At 56.2% G+C, this 20,830-nt stretch overlaps 6 protein-coding genes across 6 annotated transcripts; 2 read left to right on the top strand and 4 right to left on the bottom strand.

The window, feature by feature from the left end:
• Nucleotides 1-346: 346 nt before the first annotated feature.
• On the top strand, nt 347-1,559 carry J3D65DRAFT_687928 (uncharacterized protein; the record flags this gene model as incomplete). The annotated part of the gene is made up of 2 exons (XM_066803857.1): nt 347-1,388; nt 1,445-1,559. The coding sequence occupies exons 1-2, from the start codon at nt 379-381 to the stop codon at nt 1,557-1,559; spliced, it is 1,125 nt and encodes a 374-aa protein (XP_066650464.1). The 5' UTR covers nt 347-378.
• Nucleotides 1,560-2,230: 671 nt separating this feature from the next.
• On the top strand, nt 2,231-3,319 carry J3D65DRAFT_607295 (uncharacterized protein; the record flags this gene model as incomplete). The annotated part of the gene is made up of 1 exon (XM_066798495.1): nt 2,231-3,319. One exon carries the CDS (start codon nt 2,231-2,233, stop codon nt 3,317-3,319), a length of 1,089 nt encoding a protein of 362 aa, XP_066650463.1.
• A 1,425-nt stretch (nt 3,320-4,744) lies between these two features.
• On the bottom strand, nt 4,745-5,647 carry J3D65DRAFT_687925 (uncharacterized protein; the record flags this gene model as incomplete). Its single annotated transcript, XM_066803856.1, has 1 exon — nt 4,745-5,647. Exon 1 carries the CDS (start codon nt 5,633-5,635, stop codon nt 4,745-4,747), a length of 891 nt encoding a protein of 296 aa, XP_066650462.1. The 5' UTR covers nt 5,636-5,647.
• A 3,266-nt stretch (nt 5,648-8,913) lies between these two features.
• J3D65DRAFT_150161 (uncharacterized protein) lies at nt 8,914-10,091 on the bottom strand. The gene is made up of 3 exons (XM_066794078.1): nt 9,966-10,091; nt 9,084-9,880; nt 8,914-8,996 (listed from the first exon to the last, which is right to left on the bottom strand). Exon 2 carries the CDS (start codon nt 9,875-9,877, stop codon nt 9,212-9,214), a length of 666 nt encoding a protein of 221 aa, XP_066650461.1. The 5' UTR covers nt 9,878-9,880; nt 9,966-10,091; the 3' UTR covers nt 8,914-8,996; nt 9,084-9,211.
• An 876-nt stretch (nt 10,092-10,967) lies between these two features.
• On the bottom strand, nt 10,968-13,705 carry J3D65DRAFT_687922 (amidase signature domain-containing protein; the record flags this gene model as incomplete). The annotated part of the gene is made up of 5 exons (XM_066803855.1): nt 10,968-11,467; nt 11,531-11,845; nt 11,892-12,018; nt 12,069-13,347; nt 13,467-13,705. 5 exons carry the CDS (start codon nt 13,703-13,705, stop codon nt 10,968-10,970), a joined length of 2,460 nt encoding a protein of 819 aa, XP_066650460.1.
• Nucleotides 13,706-16,166: 2,461 nt separating this feature from the next.
• On the bottom strand, nt 16,167-20,721 carry J3D65DRAFT_671998 (armadillo-type protein; the record flags this gene model as incomplete). The annotated part of the gene is made up of 4 exons (XM_066803438.1): nt 16,167-16,754; nt 16,804-18,399; nt 18,446-20,317; nt 20,368-20,721. 4 exons carry the CDS (start codon nt 20,719-20,721, stop codon nt 16,167-16,169), a joined length of 4,410 nt encoding a protein of 1,469 aa, XP_066650459.1.
• Nucleotides 20,722-20,830: the final 109 nt, after the last annotated feature.

Below are 20,830 nucleotides of genomic sequence, written 5' to 3'. Positions count from 1 at the left end.
CTCGTGAGACTGGTGCATCAGAGGCGGCGATACTCGATACGCCGGCCTTACTCCAGGTTTATCCGCCCTCGCTAACAGCCGCTTTGAAGGCGGTAATTTTCTGGAGGTGTTTCAACCCTTGATCTGCCACACTGCTGAACACTCCTCGCGCGCTGCCTCGCCGCCAACACTCTGCAACCACTCTTGTCGCCAACACAGCCCCGGCTTATCATTTCGAATGATCGATCGCCATTGAGCTCGCCTGATTCTTCGACATTGGCAAATGTCAGCGAGTTTCCTCGCTTGCCTCTTGCAGTAGTCTTGTCACAACCGCCGCCGGTCTTTCGCATCCTCTCAACCACGTCAACGATTTCTTTTTGTTCTCTCCACCCAGCAGACATGAGCGAAAACGAGAACAAGCCCAGAAAAATTGCTTTTGCATTGGCGAGGATCAAGGAAATCGGTGTCGTCAACCTGATGGATGAAGACATGCGCCCGCGCGCAAGGCGGCCGGGTTCCGGACCTGCTCGTATCGACAAGCCGGAAACTCGCATACTGGAGGTGGACGAGTGGACCTTCCAGTTACAAATCAATGTGGAGAAGCTTGCACACCTTTGCGACAACGATGCCACACGCGTCAAGTATTTGTTGCGCGAACAAATGGTCTGGAGACAGACACACCCCAGCTACCGCAAGCGCTACAGGCTTGCTAGAGGTGTTCAGACCAGCGACACCACTAGGGCTCTGGAAAGTCTGAGAACCAGTACTGAGGTCGGAATCTTGGGCAAGGCTTCATCTCATGGCGCATCGACGCCAGTGGAGGACAAGAACAAAAAAGAGGAGGAGGCAGAAGCAACGTCACCGCGGGTAACTGTCAAGGTAGAGGAGGGGAGAGCTTCACCGGAGGTCTACATTAAACAAGAGGAAGATGACGAGGAAGGGCCCTGCAAGAAGAAGCCTCGCCTTGACGCGCCTATGCCGGACGAGGAGAAGCCAACTTTGCCGGAGAGCACACAACAGCCTACCTTCAAGGGCAAAGCGATGCTCGCATTTCCAGATCTTGGTAGCAACGCTCCTGGAGGGGGCACCACCCTGGCTCGGGCTGCAGATAGCCCGGATGGCGGCGGCCAATTCTTGATAGACATGCTGTCCCAGTGCCTGGAGCGGCTCCGGAAAATCAATGAAGTCTTGGGTGACGACAAAGAGGGAGGGAAGAGCGAGGAAGCCACATTCTCTGCCCACTTGATCGCGTCGACAAAGCTGAGGCAGGCAACGCGCAAGCTACACACGAAGGGCAAGGAAGACTTCGAACAAGCATGCCTGGAGATTCGCACCTTGGATAATCAGATTCGAAAGACTCAGCTGGCGAATGAGCAGGTCGAAGCTGCCATGTGGTGCGCCGCCATCAGGTGCGCAACGTTCTCCGCGGCGGAAAGGCTTTGAGACATTGCTGATTTTCCGACAGTGCACACCTTGAGGAGTATGCTGGCTTAGTCCTTGAGGAGCATCTAAAGCATCGCTTCACATCAGTGCTACCTTTAAGCGTCATCGAAAACACAGCACACAGCCAGGACGCATGAATATTCCCAGAGCCGCCTCACAGTTGGCTGACGTGTCCCCGCCTGTAGTATTGCACCTGTAGTAAGTTCTCCTTCTAATCTTGCACGTGGTAAAATGATCTAACATCTTGTATTTTCGCAGGCTGCAAAGACTCCGAATTCGCGATCAAATGACACGAAAGGCTTTTATTCCGCCGGCTCATGAGCATACTTGGTGTGGGTTTGGATAATCGGGTTTTGGGAGAGAACACCACGTTTGAGAACTCGACTTGTTGGACTCGTTGCATGCGGCTTGACAAACAGCGATCGTGCTCACTCTGGATAGCGCATGATGAAGCTCCAGGTGCTTCGACAGGAAGAACAGGGGATTGGGGAGGAGGTGCTTCTGGAAGGACAAAGTCAGTTCAAGATGCGGTGAGGAGATGGGCACTCACTTCGTCCGTGGATTGATCCAAGGTTTGCTCGCATTTTCATCTGCGAGCATGGGGTTGCTTTGTGCTTGAATCAGGCAGAGGGAGACAATGGCGTGCTGCTTTGACGTTGACCGCTTGCTGATTTGTGCAGGTGGCTGTCAGCAATGTAGGAATTTTAAGTCTTGGGTTTCTTGTGACTGGGCATGTGGGATTTTGGTGGGATTGAGTGTCCTTCCCCGAAAGTATCTACAAGAGATGTTTATTGGTGTGGTGTTCACCATGGGAGCATTTAATCAGAGGTCCAAGTCTGCCCTCCTGCTCCTTTCTCTTGGCATTTCCAATTTCTTGCATTTGGAAGTCGCCGCCGGCTCGCTGGTCAAGCTGTCCACCTGCTTCAACGTAGCCTGCGTAGCAGAATCAATAAATCAAAACAGTGGGATTCTTGGGCGCCTTTGCAAATACAACATCACAGCTCCACGCCCCTCAACAAACGCAAGATCCGTGAACGCTCCCGGCCCAAAGCGCGACAAAGAGGCCCGCGCACTGGGCAAAATCCTCGATGTCGGCATCCAAAACATCATGGACAACGACATGCGCCCGCACGAAACCCACGCATACGCCGAACACAAGAGACCCTGGCTCAACGACCCCGAAACCCGGCTCTTGGAGGTCCACGAGTGGAACTCGAACTTCATCCTGGACGTTGCGCGAGTGCTTTCCATCTGCGAGGATGCGCGCCAAGTCAAGTCTCTGCTGCGCGGGCAAATGCGCTTCCGCCAAACGCACCACAGCATGAAGCCGCGGATCAGGTTCCTAGCCGGCGTGCAAAACGTGGATGTCACTGAAGTTCTTCAACAACTGCAGATGGACAACGAGGGAAAAAATGCGATTGTGTCTTGCAGCGCGTCGTCGTTGGTTTGCAAGGGAGATGGGGACGAGCCGCCTTGCGAGGAGATTCGATTCGCCACGCCGGTGGATGCTGCGTTCAGAGCCCGCGTCGAGTTTGCTACGCAGTGCATCGCCGCAGTGTCCAACTTGACTCCTCTGTCTGGTGATCACAGCCCGCGCGAAGGTCGAGCTGTGGCAAGCCTCAAAACGCAACTCTTCGCTTATCTTGGAGAATTCAAGAATATCAGGAGCAGTATACTCGACAAGAGTATTCTCAAGAAGAGCGACGAGGAGATCTTCGCAACTTACGACACCATAAGGACGCTATACCACGCCACAAGCGATATTCCAGCTGTTGACAAGACTTTCGAGGAGGAAGAACTTGCCGAGAGCGAGTTCAACAAGTTGAGAGAGGAGTACTGGCAAACTCGCCTCGCATCTGAGTACGTGGTGATGGCAAATAGAGTTGCGCGGTTGTAGTGCGTCATCCCCCCCCTCCACTATTTGCTACCGAGCATGGCTGACAACAGATACCCCTGCAGTCGAACGCTTGGAAATGAAACGGTCGTAGGCCTGCCGCATGACCTAGCGGAGGCATACCTGTGGGTTGTCGCAAGAGTCTATCGGCCGAAGCTACGCACACCTCACTGGGGGGCTTCCCAGCCTCAGCTGCTCAGGCTACAACCCCATTCAGACCAGTTGGGGTAAGTCGGGCTTTGTCCTGTGTCGGTGAGTCTGACTCGGACAGAGAGCTGTGTTTTCGTGGACGACGTAGAGATTCTTTTCATTCTTTTCCCCTTCGCTGGAAAAGACTGAACCTGACCAATGGCAGAACTGCTGTCTGCAATGCCAAAATTTGAATCGAGCATACAATTTCAAGGAGCGGAAAGTTGTCTATGAAAACTGGGCAGAATTTCGACGATGAGACAACGCATTACTTGGCGGAAGAACCTTTACAATATCGCATTGTAGACACTCAATGGATTGTCCTCAATCCAAGAGGCCGGAAAAGCGGCAGTCATAGCTACTCCGAGATAGCGCATGAAAAGAACCCCTCGTTATTGAATGACCGAGGGAAACCTTTCAAGAAAACCGGTTTGAGACTGAAGGCGCTCAGGGGTACATGACAGCAGATTGTTGAATCAAGCAAAAGAGGTATTGGTCAGGGCCCACACTTGACACTTTGCGCATTTCCAGTGTTATCCCTGGAAGCTTGATGACAAACAAAGCCAGGGCACTGTTTTGAAGTCAGTGATGCCTTTGTCGTTCTGTCGGGCACTGCTCGCCTGCTGCGGAGTTGCGCCAACCTCCGCCTGCATGGACACTTCGCTCGCTTTTAGTCAGCCTGCGTGCTAGTTGGTTGACCCATCTGCTGCCGCTGGTCATGAGGTCAAAACAATGTCATTTTCGAGCCCAGAGGCATCTGCAGATGTGGACAATGGAGCATGTACAGCGTCGGGAGGCGAGGACTCTAGATGGTAGGAGTCACAAGGCGAAGGAGTTTTGAGAGCAAGCGGGACTTAGAAAGAATCACGGGGCATACAAAGTCATGGTAGGTGAAGATTCTGGAAGCATTCATTGCGTTTCTGTGCTCTCTTGGTTTGACTGTACCGACGAGGCCCTTGATTCCACCCAACCCTTGAAGACCACGCCAACTTTAGTATTACCCATCCATTCCCAAGCTGAACCTCAAAGCCTTTTTTCCGTTACAATGTCCCGCGTGAAGTGGAGTCGTGATTTTGTACAAAAAGGCTGTCGTAGCTCGGAGTAGCGAGAAGATTCCGTTTCAACGCGGTCTGGAGCCTGGGAGAGCACTGATGATTAGCTTCGAGATCCTCCCTTTGATTAGGAAGACACTTACCGTAACGGTAGAGTAAGCCGTCCTCATGTCCACCCCGTCCTCCATCAAGCACCAGGGAAAGCGCGGTACCAATCGAGCAGCGGCTTGTCCGTGATCTCCGGGACAAGTCGGGCTGCAGGAGAGAATGAAGGAAGGTCGCGGACGAGATCGGACAGGTCGAGGGCGTCCTTTGGCTTTTTGGACGCCTGGGTGTCGTCGCGGTCCTCCATCTCCGCGTCGGCGCTCCGCTTTCGCTTCCCGACGACGTCCTTCATCTCCGTGTCCGTGGAGAGGGCGGCAAGCTTTTTAGCCTTGCGGTTCCGGCGGTTCCTGGCCTTCTTTGAAAGCGCCTGCGTGTCGACTTCCATGGCGGAGTCCATTGGCGAGGCAGCGCGCTTCTTGCCCTTGCCGACAGCGTCCTCCTTGGGAGTCTGCGTGTCGACGTCCATCGCGGAGTCCGCGCCGCCGTTGGCCTGGTCGACCGCAGCATCGACAGCGGCAGCGAGCTTCCTCTCCTCCTTAAGCTCCCTCACGACCGTATTGAGGTCGATGGGCAGCACCTCTCTCGCGAACCTGACCCGAGGCTTGTAGCGTCCTCCGGTCTGGCGACGCCTGACTTGGTCGCGCAGCAGCTGCTTAACCTGGTCGAGCTCGACGCAAAGAGTAGCCAGCTGCTTGAGCTTGGTGGTGTACTCTTGAGGGTACAGAGCTGGCGAGAGGATTCGTGTGTCGGGCTCGTCGATGCGAGCTTTGGCGGCGCGGCTGCTGGTGCTCTGGCGGCCGGGGACTTCTCGAGGCTTGATCTCGTCGTCCATGAGGCTCTGGGGGCCGTGCTTCATGAACGAGACGAGGGCGCTTTGAGTGGGCTGGATGGCTGGGGCCGAAGAGGTGGAGCCCGCCATGGTGAGGTCGGAGGCCGCGTTGACGCTGGAAGATGCGTTCATGTTGGAAGACATTTTGAGTTGTAGGAAAGGGTTGGAGGATTTGGTTCTGCGACTCAAAGTCAGAGGGATCAAATCATTGAAGGGCAGAGTGACTCACTGCTTTATTTTCGTCGTTAGTTTGAACGAAGAGAGAAAGGCAGAGGGTGATCTGAAAGTAGAGGCGTCGGGTGTGTTTAGGACGATGGGTGGTGATGTTGTGGGCAGAAGCAGCGCGTCCGCTTTTATTTACTCCAAAGTACCGCCCGCAAGCCTCAGGCGCCGACACAGAATTTCGGCTCAGTTTGCGCCTGCGGAGCATTTGCGGTGCGAGAAAATTAACACTTGGCGCGCAGGCGCAAGTTCGATTCTTGCAGAGCGCCCGTCAACTGGCTTGAAAATAACACTGCCGTGATGCTTGACTTGGAGGAGTCTGGCTTGAGCACTTCTACCTCACTGGTACCCTCTAGAGGCTACATGGGGCGGTGCTTTTCCTCAGTGATAGTTTTAAAGGCAAGGTATAGTGTGTACGGCGTTCATGATGGTTACTGTCTAAATATCGACGTCTCTACCCAAAAGAAGCCGGATTACCGTAAGACGTCCCATTTACACAGAAACGATGCAGATGGGCGAAGAGCTTTAAGTAGTCACGAAGTTTGAAGAGAAGCGAGAAAGGTCTTAAATCTCCAAACACTTGGGCAGTTTCGTTTCCCAGCCGATGCTGGAAACATGAATCAAAAGTTGCTCGGGGGAAACCCTTCTTTGCCAGTGTCATGATGCAGATTCGATTGACGTAATTGTTCCTTTGCTTTCCCTGCCATTTTGCTTCTTCCCTACTTGTCCTTGTCTTTTGGGCCAGTGCATTGCGGCTTGAGGAGGCCAAGGACTTCAGTGAAAACAGCGTGCCAGGCGCTGCTCTGTAAAGCTGTTGGGAATTGCTCGTTACAAGCACCTCGAGCTTTTCCAACATCCAACATTTGCCTCCGTCGCGAGGTCGAAACTGAAGTCAATGGGCTCTGGGTTGAACAGCGATGACTGGAAGAGGGCGGGGAGAGAAATTATATCATCGACACACAATCGCGCCGTCAAGCAACCTCCCCGAGGCATCACCGATCGAAAACAAGCCATGAAGCTTGCGCAAGCACCAAGCCACTGCCTCGCTGTTGCGGCTCGCTCGGAAAAGCGTCAGTGGCATGGCAGCTATTGGAAGAAACACAGGGGCTTCACGGCAGGACGGCGGGGCTGGCATCCGCCTGCTCGCTCTTCTTTCTGGGAGCATCGAGCCTGTTGCATTGGCCGAACGGGTTTCAGGGCAGAATTTTGGCGGCGCACCTCAAACTCGATGTTTCCGTTGTTGTGGGCTGGTTGGACGGGACGTCAGGCTCAAGCGATGGCAATCGGTTCGTGCGGCGGACAGAATTGTATTTTGTCGTTTCCTGGCGAGGTTCTGTACCCGTGGCGACATCGGATAGCGAGAAGATGGCAATGGTGAGGGATAAGCGGGAATGCTGGCTCGTAGCCTGCAATACTTTGCTGGCAAGACGGCGAGAAAGCGGTCGGCGAAGTAGGAGAGGAGGATGATGCTCTGGCGGCGCAGTCGAGTCTGGCTGAGAGGGCAAAAGTCGGCGAGCGGACAGTTGAGCGCTAATGCTTGAAGGCTTGGGATGGCGTGGTCGAGGATCTTCGGAGAGAAAGCAGGGCGACGGGAGTAGAGAATGGAAGAAGTAGCGGGTCGGATGGTGTGCAGCGGTCCAGGTGACTGAAGGGAAAATGGCCAGCAGCGCAGGTGTCGTGGATGGATGAGCGTGCATGCGACCAACCAAAACAAAAAACACGACGGGGGCGTGACCTCGACGCGTGGGCTTGCCTGGACATGTCTTCAGCAGGTGGTCGCCGACGGATGGATCTAAGTTGCAAGCAAGGCGCCCCAAAGCGAAGCAACGTCAGCATAAATTGTGTCGAATCGTCCAAGGCGGCACTTCGCTCTGAGTGCTTGTTGGCGTTGTAGGGCCAGCACCTACTGGAAGCACCTACCGCCCGGCAAAATTCATGAAGATGTTGGACTAGACCCTTTCATGGGCTCGTGTCAATAATGATAACAAAATGAGTGCCAGCAACCGGCTCAACTCAGGCCTCTCGGTGATTCATGTAATGCAAAAGATTCATCCATCTTGATATAGCTGCCGATAAATAAGAGTCAGGAATAGTAGATTGTGAGTGCAACGTGGCTCATCGGGATGAAGAAGTGCGGATGATCTCGTCGAGGTGCTCGCAGTCATGGTTTGGACTCGTCAAAGGTCGAAAACTGTGTGATCCTGCCAGTGCGTGAAAAACGTGCATATATTCTGCAAACTTAGCCACTATCCCAAGAACCAATAGCTTATTGGGTCATCTGGTCTAGTGGTTGAACGGCTGGCTCATCTGGCGGGGATAACCTGTAAGCTTCGGCTTGGAGTTGGCGCTGCCGGGACTGATGGCTGATCTTGGGTCCGGAAGAAAAGCAACACGAGTTCGAATCTCACAATTGGCTCACTTTTTTTCCAGTCCTCCTCCGTTCTGTCTCTCTCCATACTCTGGCCACTCCTTGAATGTTTTTCTAACGGCGCTCCGTCGTCATTGTCTTTCTCTTTTTGCAAGTTGAGTGGACAGTTCCCTTCGCTACGAAGGACGCGACCCAGTCCAAGGGCCAAAGGCCTTCAGTGCATGGCTTAGCTATGGAGCTACAGGCAGCAAATCCGTGTAGTCACACAGTACCCAAGTGAACTCCGAATCTGCGTCGTCAGTGACGTCCCCATTGGAACACTGCAATGCGGTGGAAGAACGTAAGAGAAAGATCGAAGGTTTGAGAAGACGAAAGGTCAGTACCAGGCGGAAATACAGGTACTTAGGTATTGGACATGGAAACAAAGCAAACGGCTAGACGGCAGCAATCAACTGAAAAATAGGCTGGCCAACGGAGCAGGTAAACAAAGACAGACGTAAAGGGCAGCCTTTGTTGCTGTCAAATTTCTCCATGTGCTGTACTGTCCAGCGAGTGTCCTTCCCTTTCTTGCCACTACCCTCGTGTGTCCATCATTCCTTCCGAGTCTCAATACCGCCCGCATGTGTGCGGCTCCTGCGCTAGTATTGTGCAGTTTGCTTTACAGTGGTGGGTTTGGTGGGCAATCATCGTCTTGAAGCCATGTCTTCAGGCAACTTTGCGAGTTTTGCGCGGTCGAAATGATCCGAAACTTGCAATTCCGCGGTCCAAGTGTGACAGAACATCCCCGAATGGTTATGGAAGATGTGACCGATGGAAGGCTCAATCAGCAGAGGCATTGCCCGCAGGGACGGCGACTGCAACGTCGGGTTCAGGGAAGTATTTGGTGAACAATGACATACGACGTCTCGTGGAGGACTTCACTATGAGCACTCTGTCAGCACTTGTCGCGTATTCGAGAGCAATATGAAATGTAGGCTGGGTGGAGGGCAGGTAGGCACTGACCAGGACTTGCGCACCTCCGTGACCAGACGCAGCGGCCCCATACATTCCCCGAACTGTTGTGCTCCTTCATCACAACGAACCACCTGTTGCTCTCGCCATCGCTGCATCTCAAAGGCACGCATCCACCCTCAAAGCTGGTCCCTGTCTTCAGCACCGGAGAGAGCGAGGTCCATACGCTCATCGGAACACTCCATATGCATGAGCTTGCTGGGCCGCGCGGGTGAAGAGTCGCTCTTGCTGTTGCTGTCGCTGCCGCTGCGCTTGCGCTTCTCGCCGATAGTACCGTTGTGCTGGCCGATGACAGCCTTCTGCTCCGTCATCGACACATCTTCTCCTTGCCCATCGCCGCCCATGTCCAGGCTCATCTTTGCCAAAGCACGCTCCATTTTCCCCGGGTTCTTCTTGACACGCGGAGGCAGCTCGCCGCGCAAGCGCTTCTGATTACGTTCGTTATTCGCGTGATTGACAAGGCGATTGACGTCGAGGTTGATGAGACAATTCTCTCTCCTGTTGGGTTGGCCCTTGGTATTGCGCCTGAAGTGGACCGCCTCAAGCAGCTCTTGCTTGATTGCCGCGTGGTCGCTCCTGAGATGGGTCAAGACGAAGAGGGTATTCAAGAGGGAGTCCGTGAAGCGCTCGACCGGGAGCAAGGGCGAGGCTCCGGGCTCTGCTCCAGTCATCGGGTTGTCGTTGGGGCCAAGAGATTCGCGCGGCATGATGGAGTCGTCGACGAGCTCTTGGATGCCAATGCTATTTAGCCAAGTAATGGCCTTTTCACGGTTGGTCGGAGCCATGATCTGTGACTCCAAGTATCAAAAAGCTGCGATCGGGAGGGGAAAGTGTTGGGCGCAATGCGGCGCAAACGTGCAAAGGGTGACCAACAGGAGAGACGAAGGCAAAGTGGCCCAGTGCTGTTGCCCAGCAGGGTGCACGACGCAAAGCCTTTCGGACGGAGACGAGGGTTTGCAAAGTTGAGCGTTGAAGGTCGAGGGCCTAGGACAGCACGGTCAAGTCTGACTGTGAGGGAAAAGGTCAGCGGCGCGGGTGCAGGCGCTGTGGAAGACAAAACAATGTGGGCTGGGCGTCGGCATCGACGGTCAAGAGCGCGTACTAAAGTGAATAACAACTAGGGAGCAAAGACGAAAAAGAAAAAAAACTTGAACCGTGATTCGAACTCGCGTACTGTATTGTCTTCCTCCGCATCCCTAAGTTCACTTAGGGCCAGAGTAACCTTACTCAAATTCGGAGCTGTGTGAAGCGCCCCTAACACCCCAGTGGCCACCACTAGACCATAGGACCCCGTTCAGCTTTCGGTTCTTACTTTGGGGACAAACTTTGCAGGATATAAAGGCGATGCTTGGCAGGCAGGCAAGCCTGCTACCGCCGTCGACCTTTTCACCCTGCTGTCGCCTCGACGCTCTTTGTTGCTTCGTACTCTTGACGACGCATGACTGCCTCGACTCACCCTGAGTTGGCTAGTCTCTTTTGTCTTGAAGTTAATTGCTAAGACCAGCATTCGCGCAAGCTCAGGTCTGCGTCGTCAGTCACATCACCATTGAAACGCCGCACTACGGCAAAAATAAGACGACGGAAAGATCGAAGATTGAAAAGGATAAAAGGCCAGTACCAGGCAGAGAGGTAGGTAGGTAGGTATCAGACACAAAGCCAAAGCAAACAGGCAGACGGCAGCGACAGACAGAAAAAGAGGCAGGCAGGCAGGCACGCAGGCCGGCAGAGCAGACAAAGACCGACGCAGAGAACGAGACAACAGCGCGCAAGCAGCAAACAACAAGAGCAGCAACACCAACCGCCCCACCACCCATTCAAAGATCAGAACCAAACCCGACAAACGAGACCCTTCCCTTTTTTCGCCGCGACCCAGACCTACCGCACAAAGGCACCCTGGCTGCGGTCCCCGAGCCCGCGCCACGCCTCGCGCCCGCTGGCTTGGAGGATGCGCCACACGACGTCCTCATCGACGCGGTACCCGCTCTTGCGCCAGCGGGCATTGAGCCACGCGGCCAGCGCGTCGCTGCTGTGGCCAAAGTCGCGCGTGTCCCACTCCTTGAGGATGACACGGATGATGGGGGCGTCGGGGGCGGACTGCGCCTGGCCGTGGGAGCTGGACGGGGGGTTGACACTGCTGCTGCCGGCGCTGCTGGGGGAGCGCGACGGCGAGGGCGAGGACGTGGGGTTGGAGGAGGCGGCGGCGTGTAGGGGTACGGCGTCGAGCGGCGGCGGCGTGACGGGCGGGCAGAGCGCTTCCCAGGCGCTGGCGAAGTGCAGGAGGAGGTGCTCGTGGTGCGCGCGCGTCGTCACCGCCAGACCGAAGGGGCGGGCTTGTGGACGTAGCATCGAGAGGGGCGTTGTCGCAATGGGGTAGCCTGCATTTGCGTCAGTGTCGAGGCTCGGTGAGTCAGATAGAGTAAGGAGGGTGTGGAACTTACCCGCTGCGGCCGCGAGCTCGCACAAGGCGCTGTCGGCCGGCGCAACGAGCACGTCCAGCCTGTGGCACTCGAGCACCAGGTCGATGCCTTCACTGCCACCCAGGCGACGCAGGCGGTCGAGGGCTTCGCGCGCCTGTGCAGAGTCGTCGGGTGTGTCTGACGACGCGGTGATGAGGTCGGCTTGGTCAGGACAGGAGGAAGACAGCTCTACGTCGGCATGCTTGGTGTTGAAGTCGACGATGTCGGGCAGGGAGTGGACGCGCGAGGTTTCGAGGTTGGCGAGATAGTCGGCGGACAGCTCTTTGAATTCGTGGTCTGCCTCCCGTTAGTCAAGGTCGTGCAAAAAGGAGGAATGACATACGTGTGACGGCCTCAAACGAGTCTCGTTCGCTGTCTTGAAAGATCTGAGGCGACGGTGCTTGCACGGGATAGGATACAATGGCGCCCTGCTCGCGAACGCGCTGGACAGCCGCTTCGTACATGGCAATCTGCAAACAAAGTCAGCCGAAGACCGGCGCAAGGAGAAAGAACCTCATACCATGAACTTTTGCGCCTCTGGGTTCGCCTTTGCCAGCTCTCCCCTAGGCTTCCACACTCGAGGGTCGACAAAACCCACTCTCAACCCGCTCCAACTCTTCTGGACCGAAAACTTTTGAAAGCCCCTGGGGTAGTAGTCGTCGCCAATCATGCTCGGCTCCACGACGGCGTCCGTCAGAGCAACCAAGTCGGACGCCGACTTTGCGAGACCGCCCACGCCATCGAAGCTGCGGCTGGTGCACCACACTCCATCCAACGGTACCGACCCGGCCGTCATCTTCAACGAGTACAGCCCGTTCCGACTCGCCACGTCGACCAAGCCTCCAATCGCATCCGTCGCAACGGCCAGCGGGGAAAAGCCAGCGGCAACGGCAACAGCGGAACCAGCCGCGCTACCCTCTGCCGGAGCCGCCGGGGACTGCTCCCACACCCACGCGTCGTTGTCGCGGTCGAAGCGGCGCGCGACAAACGGAGACAGCGTCTGCCCACCAACAGCGGACCAGCCAGTCGCCATGGTCTCGCTCTTGAGCCCGCACAGCTCGCTTAGATTCGACTTGCCAATTACGATGAGACCTGCGCGCTCCAGGCGCTGCGTGACGCTGGCCGCCCGTTTGGGCCGCGCGCCGACAAAGGCGTACGACCCCAGCGTCGTGTCCATGCCGTGGCCGGCGGCGGCCGCATTGACGCTGGGATCGGCGACAGGTTGTGCAGCTTCGGCGGCGGATATGGTGGTGGTGGTTGTCGTGCTGGTTGGGGTCGTGGGGACGTCGTCGGCTCCGGCGCAGGTGACAATGTTGTCCTGGAGCACGACGGGGACTCCATGAAGAGGGCCGCGGCAGCGGCCGGCACTTCGCTCGTCGTCGAGGCGACGGGCTAGCGCGAAGAGATGGTAGCGCGGCGCGGTGCCGATGAGGGCGCGTAGCTGGCGGCCCGAGCGGTTGTGGCGCTCAATAGCCGCCAGGTACACGTCGACGAGGTCGACCGAGGTGAAGGAGCCCGCGGCGAGGAGTTGTGCAAGAGTCGTGGCGCTGGTGGTGAGGGGATCGAAGGGGAGCGAGTCGAGGAGGGCCAGCGGCGAGGGAAAAGATGGCGAGGTGGGCGACGAGGTCGAGGCCGAGGTTGTGGTGATGGAGGTGGCATTGGACTTGCGCTTGTTCTGCCGGCTTCGCCTGCCCGAGGATTGATGGTCTTTTTGCTCCTTGGATGGCTCCTTCTGCTGTTCGTACAGCGACGACAGCCCCAAGAGGGAGCGAGCCTTGGGGATCAGCGAGGAGTTGTTGCTAAAAAAGCCCGGTTACTGGTCGGCATGGTGGTGAATGTATGTAGGTACGGTGTGGGATGTATGTACGAGCAAGGTCAGGCAGGTCGGGAGTTGACCGATGGAATCGTCTTGAGCAACAGTGAGAGGTAAATAGTGCCGTCTGGCTGCGGGGGGCGCATCCAGGCCAATATATCTCGGTTCATGCCGGCGGACGCAGCGTGTTTGCGTCGGAGCAAGTGGCTGTCGAGCATCGGACGTGGGGCAAAAGGACGGACGAGGCGCTGAAACGTAGCGAGCGGGACAGGACGGAGGGAGGGAGTTGTTGGTGGATGGCAGACGTCGAGGTAACGCAGCAGCAGCAGCAGCAGCAGCAGCATGCAGCAAGGATGCGATGCGATGCGATGCGCACAGACTGAGGTGAGCCGTCGTCGTAGGAGGAGTGATACGGCAGCTCGTCCATGTGTTTGCAATCTCCCCTCGCGTGCTGTTGCTTTTTGTCCCACGTGGGCTGCTCCTCGTCTTGGAGTCTCCTGGAGCTGATTCCGACGCTTTCGTTTTTGCCCAAGGGCGGGCTGCAGCCGTGTGTTGTCGCATTTTGGCTCTGCGGCGCGGGCGTGACGAGTGCGAGTGCTGTGCAGGATGCTGAGGGTGCTCTGCCGTCCTGACAAAGATGCCATCCAGTCCGGTCCTGGCGAACGTGCCATGTGGTTCCTGCGTGCTGATGATGCGAAAAGTCGGTCCATGGGATGGGACTGATTATTGCAAAAGCAACGCCTGGTGTAGCACGACAGCCAAAAGCAAGACGGAGCGCAGGGGCCCTTGACGTCCGTTAGCGAGAGCCGAGGATGCCTCCCTGCCAGCCAACGTCTGACCGTGTGGCTGTCGTCCGGCCTCTTGAATAGTCGTGCGTTTGCCGCTTTGGGCTGTCAGGCCACCATGAGGGTTCGTCGTCGTCGTCGCTTTTCCCCTGCGCCATCTTCTCGTATTATTGGGACCGTTCCTCGGATTCTCTTCATTATTGGCTTCTTGCTGCGTCTCTTCAGCCCGCCCTCTTTCGGTCCGTGAGCCACATGGCGAGGAGCATGGCTGCGCCCCCTTGATGTGACACCCCCTGCCAATTACATTGTCCCATGGAAGTTTCCAAAAATGATTGATTGTATCTCCAAACGCCATTCACTTCCACCCGTGACTAGTTAGACGCGTGGCTACCGAATTGCTTCGACATCCTTGCCCATCAACGGAACCTGGCTCTCTCCGGATCCGACGAGCGCGGCCGCCATCATGGTACTCGCTTCTGCAACCAAATAAACTCGCCTTGCCGTCACCACTGCCAAATCCTCCGCTCCTAATTTTGTAGACTGTGGTACCATGCCATGTGCTCGCTCCAACACTCTCTACGTAGAAACCAACCCGGCCTGTCGGCAAGGGGTACCTATGACATCACTGCATCTGCCGGCGAAGACACACCCCTTTTACTCGGTCCCCCAGGACAACCCATCAAACAAAATTCAACTGCATCCCAGTCGTAGACACTCGTTCCAATCCATCCCTCCCTTTCCCAAAAACAAGAGAAGAAGACGACTCCGGTCAATAACATGCCTACCAGGACAAACCCGCATACCCACCTACTACTCACATACGTACATACATATGCCACATGCCACATGCCCCTGCATCCCACCACGCCCTGCCATGTCCTGCCATGCCATGCCGCCGCCGCCGCCGCCGCCCGTGCAACCTCGCCTCGCCTCGCCTCGCCTCAGCTTCTAGAAGGCGCACCGAACAAGCCCAAGCTCAAGAAATCTTAGCTGATGCGAGGCCCGACCTGACCAAGGCAAAACCAACGTCAGTGCTCCAATTCCTCCCCTCTCTTTTTCTTTTTCTCCGCAGACAGCCAGCTGCCGTTCACTCACTGCCTGCCTAGCTTACTGTGCGCTTTGTCACCTCCCCGGTGGCTGATGATGATGACGCTGCTTCCTCGGACAGACAGGCCCAGAGAACGACGAGGGGAACGTGCACAGCACAGCGTGGAAATTCGGCGGCGCCCATGGTGGCGGCGGCGGCGGCGGCGGCGCGGTTTGCTGCTGCTGCTGCTGCTGCTCATGCTGATGCTGCATGACAGCAGCCATCCTAACCGTGGTTTGGGGAGCTGAACATGCCGTCTGACATTTCCAACAACCGCCGCGTGTGGTACAGGAAAAATCCCGATGGCTCTCCTGTGTAGTCTGCCTGCCTGCCTGCCTGCCTGCCTGCCTGCCTGCCTGTCGGTCAGACCGCAGCAGCAGCAGCAGCAGCAGCAGTCATCGTCGGCAGATCCGCCGCCTGAAGATCTTGACTTTCTTTTTCCTTCTCTTCCATCTCTCATCTGTCACGACGCGCTCCTGTTCCGCTCTCCTCCCAAACGTGCGTGCGTGCAAACGGCACGACCAAAGATTGAAAACGAAATGCGCAACAGGCGACAGACCCGCGGACGAACGACTGACATCTCGCCATCACTGGGAAAAACGACGGAGCCGAGAGCGCATGAACGGCCATATTAAAACATGGCGGACTATTTTCTTTCTCGAATAGCACGGCACACAGGCCGGGCGCCGCCGCCTCCTCCTCCCACCTACCAGGTACGCACAGGAAGGGTATGCATTTTGTCAAAAAAAGGAAAAGGGAAAAAGAAACGAGACTAAAAAAAAGGGAAAAATCCACCGCGCCGCAACGGCACAACAATGTCATTGAGCCTTCACTTCAAACCGCAGCGGCCCCGGATTTGACAAGATACAACTGAAAAAAAACCTTCCAATAAATGCCGACGTCCTGCTTTCAAAAGCCGCTTGTTAACTACCCCTACTCGTCCTCCTCTGAATCCGGCGGGTCAGAGAGTGCTTCATCGTCATCATCATCGGACGCCGCATCGTCCGCCTGTTGTGGCGGTGGTTTGCCCCTTGTGCTTCTCCGGGTGGGCGTTGCTCCGTTGGTCTTCGACTTCGCCGGCTTGGGCGGAGGAGGAGCCTTCTTCTCTTTTGGCGCTGGTGCTGCGCTCTTCGCGGGCGGCTTCGATTTTCCTCGCGTGCTCTTGGGAGTCGGGGGCGGTGGAGCCTCTTGCTCGCCGTCATCCTCGTCGCTTTGGTGCTCGGCCTCCTCCTCGACCGGCCCATCCTCCTGCACACTCTCCTCCTCACTCTGATTTCCTTCGTCTCCCGCATCGTCCATTGCCTCGTCTTCGTCGTGACTGGATTCTGCGTAATTTCGGCCGCCGAGATTCCGCCCGCTGCGACGCCTCTCACTCGACGGAATGTTATCCGAGAGGTGCTCCTTCCTCTTCTTCGGCGTCTTGGCTATTTTGGAAGCTTTCGGGGCTTTGCGACTTGGCAACGTAGATGAAGCTCTGGCGCGTTTCTTTTCCCGCTGCTCGCCGGTGGTCTCGGACTTGCGCTGGAAACAGTCAGTCAGGAACCCCGGATCACCCCAGAGCAAAACTCACCTTGCGACCTTTGACGGCAGCTCGGACCAGATCGTCCAGCTCATCCACTAGCTCTTCTGGGACATGCTGCTTTTCGGCAATCTCTTGCGCACGTTCGTGGCTTGGAAGATTGGCGAACACATCGGCCGGCATCCGTGCCTTTTTGGGCACGGCCTGGATATTCCACCCGAACAAGTCCCGGTATCTTTGAATGACGGCTTGGGCCAGGTCGCTCAAAACGTAGAGACTTTCGCTTCGAGCAGGGTCAATCGCATCCTCCACCGCCTTTACCCGTTGGGCTTGGTGGTAGATGAGGGAGATGCTGTCCTCATTCGCCACGGCCTTGAGATAGAAAAGCAGGTATGTGACGACGTCCCGCAAATTCTCCACCTCGGTGTCGAAGTCTGGATGATGTGCCAGCAAACTCAAGAATCGAGCGAAGCTGTTTTCCAGTACGGGTTCGTGGTCGGTCGCCTTTCCAAACGCCGCGTGCCGTGCCTTGATCCATGTAAAGGTGCCGTTCTTAATGCGCGGCTCTGGCTCAAAAGCACCCAGGAACACAATCGTGTAGAAGCGTCGGGGCAGCCTGTCTTGACCAAGGTACTTCATCAGCTTGCGAACAAAGCCATCCCTGACCTTTACGTGTGGGTCCTGAATGACGGTGGCGAGCTCATTAAAGTCCCTGGGACTGAGGAGAGCGTCAAAACGCTTTTTGCAGCACAGTTTGAGGAGCAGCTCGGAAGCAAGTAGCCGGAGCCGGGATTTTTGCGCAGCGGGCGATTCAATCTTTCTGGAGAGCTCGCCGTGCTTGCTGACGAGGGTGTTGAGGAGTCTGTACACGGGCTCCGAGACTTGATTGATTGATTCGTCGTCGCTTAGCCCGCGCAGGCGGTTGACCAGGATCTTAAGCGCCCACATTTTAGCGGCGCAGTCCTCGTCAGGTTCGTCTGTCCAGTCAGGGTTTTGCTGTGGATCAGCCGGCGTAGATCTAAGAAGAACTCCGTCAATGGCAATGTCGATGACCGGGTCGATCTCGTCCTCTATGGCCTTTGAGCCGAGCAGCATGAGCTGACTTAGAGCTGCAAGCCGTGCCAGGTAATTGCCTTTTCCATACTCAAACCCTTCTGTGCATTGCTTCAACAGGTCGCGCGCGTGCATTTCCTTCTTGTCCGTGCTGGCCATGATGATTGACACTCCATATTTGGCCGCCTTCGGGGGTGAGCCGAATTGAGCAAAGCTGAGCATCGCTTTGATGAATTTGCGGTCCGTCGGCACGTCTTTGGGAAATCGTCTGGCGAAGCCTGCGCACGCCTTGAGATCATCGACGGCGCCGGGTCGATTGGGCTTTTTCGCCGTCGGTGCCTCGCTCTCCAGGGCCTTGCACAGCTCTTCGGCGTAGCCTCGAAAGACGTCGGGATTCCTGGACGAAATCTCCTTGAGGACTTCATGGGCCGTGCCGGCCAATCCCTTTTCATCGGTTCTCGAGAATTCAATAATGGCAGGTACGTGGTTTTTGTTGTAGAGGAGGATGCTGGAACGGTAGACGAGAGGGATGAGGGTTTCCAGCAGTGTAGCCGTGGAGCCGGTGGCCTCTTCAATCCGCTTCGTAAGCTCTTTCTGTGGGCAGTTAGCGGTGGACGATCGGAAACAGTTGTCGACCTACAATTGAATTGCGGACCCTGCGGTAATCACTGTCGGGGGCGATGCAAAAACGGATGAGCGCATAGCAGCGGCGGTCATGCATCTTTGCAAATTTCCACAAGTCCTCAGAGGCTCGAGAGGCTTCTGGGAGCGTCCTGGCGTGATAGTCGATGAGCTTGCCCAAGTTTTGCTTGATTTCCTTCGAGCCTGATTCCATGACACCGCCGTTGAACTCTTCGCACTTTTTCAGCAGCGCGTCCATGTACTTTGCGAGTGCGACCTGGTGCGTTTGTTTCGAAAAGAGGACAAGCTTCGACCGCGGAACCAAATCTCTGATGAGAACAAGAATGCGCTCGACGCGAATTTTGTCCACGTCTGCCTCGGTGTGCTCAGCGTCTCCGTTTGCCTGGCTTTCCCTTGCGCGCTTTCTCTTGGTGTCGGGATATGATAATGGGAGAAGTTCTTCGTAAAGGATGCGATCAATGAGAACATTGAGGTCTTGTTCGTTCAAGAAATAGGCATCGAGAACACGGGATGGAATGGGGCCCAACAGCTGGCCTACTCTTTCACTGCCTTCGGCAATCGCCCCTGCTGCGACACCCCATATTTTGCCCAAAAGTTTGGTAGCCTCGGTGCGCACGGCGGGTTTGCGATCTTTGACCCTGTCCGCGAGATTGCTGAGGATAGATCCCTGCTCTGATGCGCCGCCCCTGATGCCGAGTTTCTGAACGATATCGTGGTAACCGAATCGTTCAACAGACTTGACAGCAGCCAGGCGAACGCGCTCATCACCATCGACAAGCATCTCACCGAATAGCTTCAGCAGTCTCTGCTGGTCTTCCGGATCCAGACCAACCCCTCCTGCGTTGGTCGAGAGGATCCGACCAATGGCAGTAGTCCACGCTGCGCGGATCGCAGGCGACTTGTCGTTGCGGCGGCTGAGGAAGCTTTCGTACGCCTGGTGGTGGCTGGAAGCGAAGGAGTGGGGGGACGTTGGCGTCGTGAGGAAGTTGTAGACGGGTAGACGCTCTGAAGGCGGAGAAAGGCTCTGAGACGGATATGCTGAAGGGTTATAAGTCGGCGGGGGAGGTGGACCAGCAGCGCCTATTCCCGAAATAATGTCTCCTAGAGTTTCCGTCGCAAGGGTTCTGAGCTGGACGTCTTCGGCGCCCAGTTCGGCCTCGAGTTGTGGAATAATGTCTTGCAGCACAAGGGGGGATGATCTCCAGAGCTCGCGAAGTAGCCGGTGTACCTTTCTACTTTCGTTGAGGTCGTCCTCGGTAGGTTGTCGTGGTGCCTCATCGTCCGAGTCTGCCCCAACACTGCTCATCCGCTTTGAGCGATTTTTCGTCTTTTGAGGGGCCGGCACCGAAGTTGCGTCCACAATGACGGAGCTAAAGTATTGGCTTACGAACCTCGCCATTCTATCCGGGAGCGAATTGCAAATGTTCATGGCCATGTTGTACGCCGGAGGAGCTTCCTTGAGCAACAGAGTCGACTGCCTTTCGTCAAACTGTGCGCCCTTTTTGCTTTTGCTACCACCCGACAATACACGTGGATCCGCGCGGAGGAACTGGGCGAGAATGACGTCCACGACTTCGGCCGGCAAGCTATGTGCCTCTTCCACCAATACGATCAAGAGCTTCGTCATGTAATGCTCAACATTCTTGCTCAGCTCTTCCCCTGAGTCGGACTTGGAGGGCTGTGATAGCACATCAAAGCAAGCTGTGCATAGCGCGAGTATTAGGTCATTGGCGGATGGAATATCGGTGACGAGGACGATGCTTTTGACTTCGGCGAGCGATTTGAGGACGTAAACGTGCTGGGCGTTGTATGGACTGGACGGATCGGAAAGCGCGGGTATAATGGTGTTGATGATCATTGTGAATATATCCTGGCGGAACGTGGTCAGCACGCGCTCGAGGTTGGCTCAACGCATCGTACCTTTAGCTGTGGACTGGTGTAGGGCGCGTCCGGAGCACACAGCTTGAACATGTCGACTAGACAGCATGCTGTCCAAGCTCTCACTCCTCGGTCCTTGTGTCCTAGGAGGTTTGGCGAGGCCAGCTGTCTGGCAACAGGTATAAGCGACTCCCTCTCAACCTCTTCCTGATCGAGACCCCGCAGCTCTTGCGACAAGGCTTGCAGCCTTCGCAGCAAGTCTGCGACTGGGATGGGCCTTCCAGCGCGCCATGTCAGGGCTTCTTTGAAATGCAAGCCGTTGGTCTCGTCGTGCTCTTCGGGCTCTTCGGCGACGGCGGGGGCAGCGGCGCTCGCGCGACTGCGGGTTCCAGGCATGTTGCGCGTTATTGACGAGTCGCGAACGGAGGCGCCGCAGCGCAATCGGGGAGATGGATCCGGGGCAGCGAAAGCGATCCGATGGGGAGATGTGTCGAGCGCGGGTGGA

Source organism: Phyllosticta citribraziliensis (genome assembly GCF_038025025.1).
Source record: "Phyllosticta citribraziliensis strain CPC 17464 chromosome Unknown J3D65scaffold_14, whole genome shotgun sequence".
Taxonomy (NCBI): Eukaryota; Fungi; Ascomycota; class Dothideomycetes; order Botryosphaeriales; family Phyllostictaceae; genus Phyllosticta; species Phyllosticta citribraziliensis.
The sequence above is the reverse complement of the archived record's forward strand: the minus strand, read 5'-3'. Positions and strand labels throughout refer to the sequence as shown.

What these genes read in the sequence shown, in the direction of transcription:
- J3D65DRAFT_150161 (XM_066794078.1), bottom strand. Translation starts at nt 9,877, where the DNA reads ATGGCTCCGACCAACCGTGAAAAGGCCATTACTTGGCTAAATAGCATT.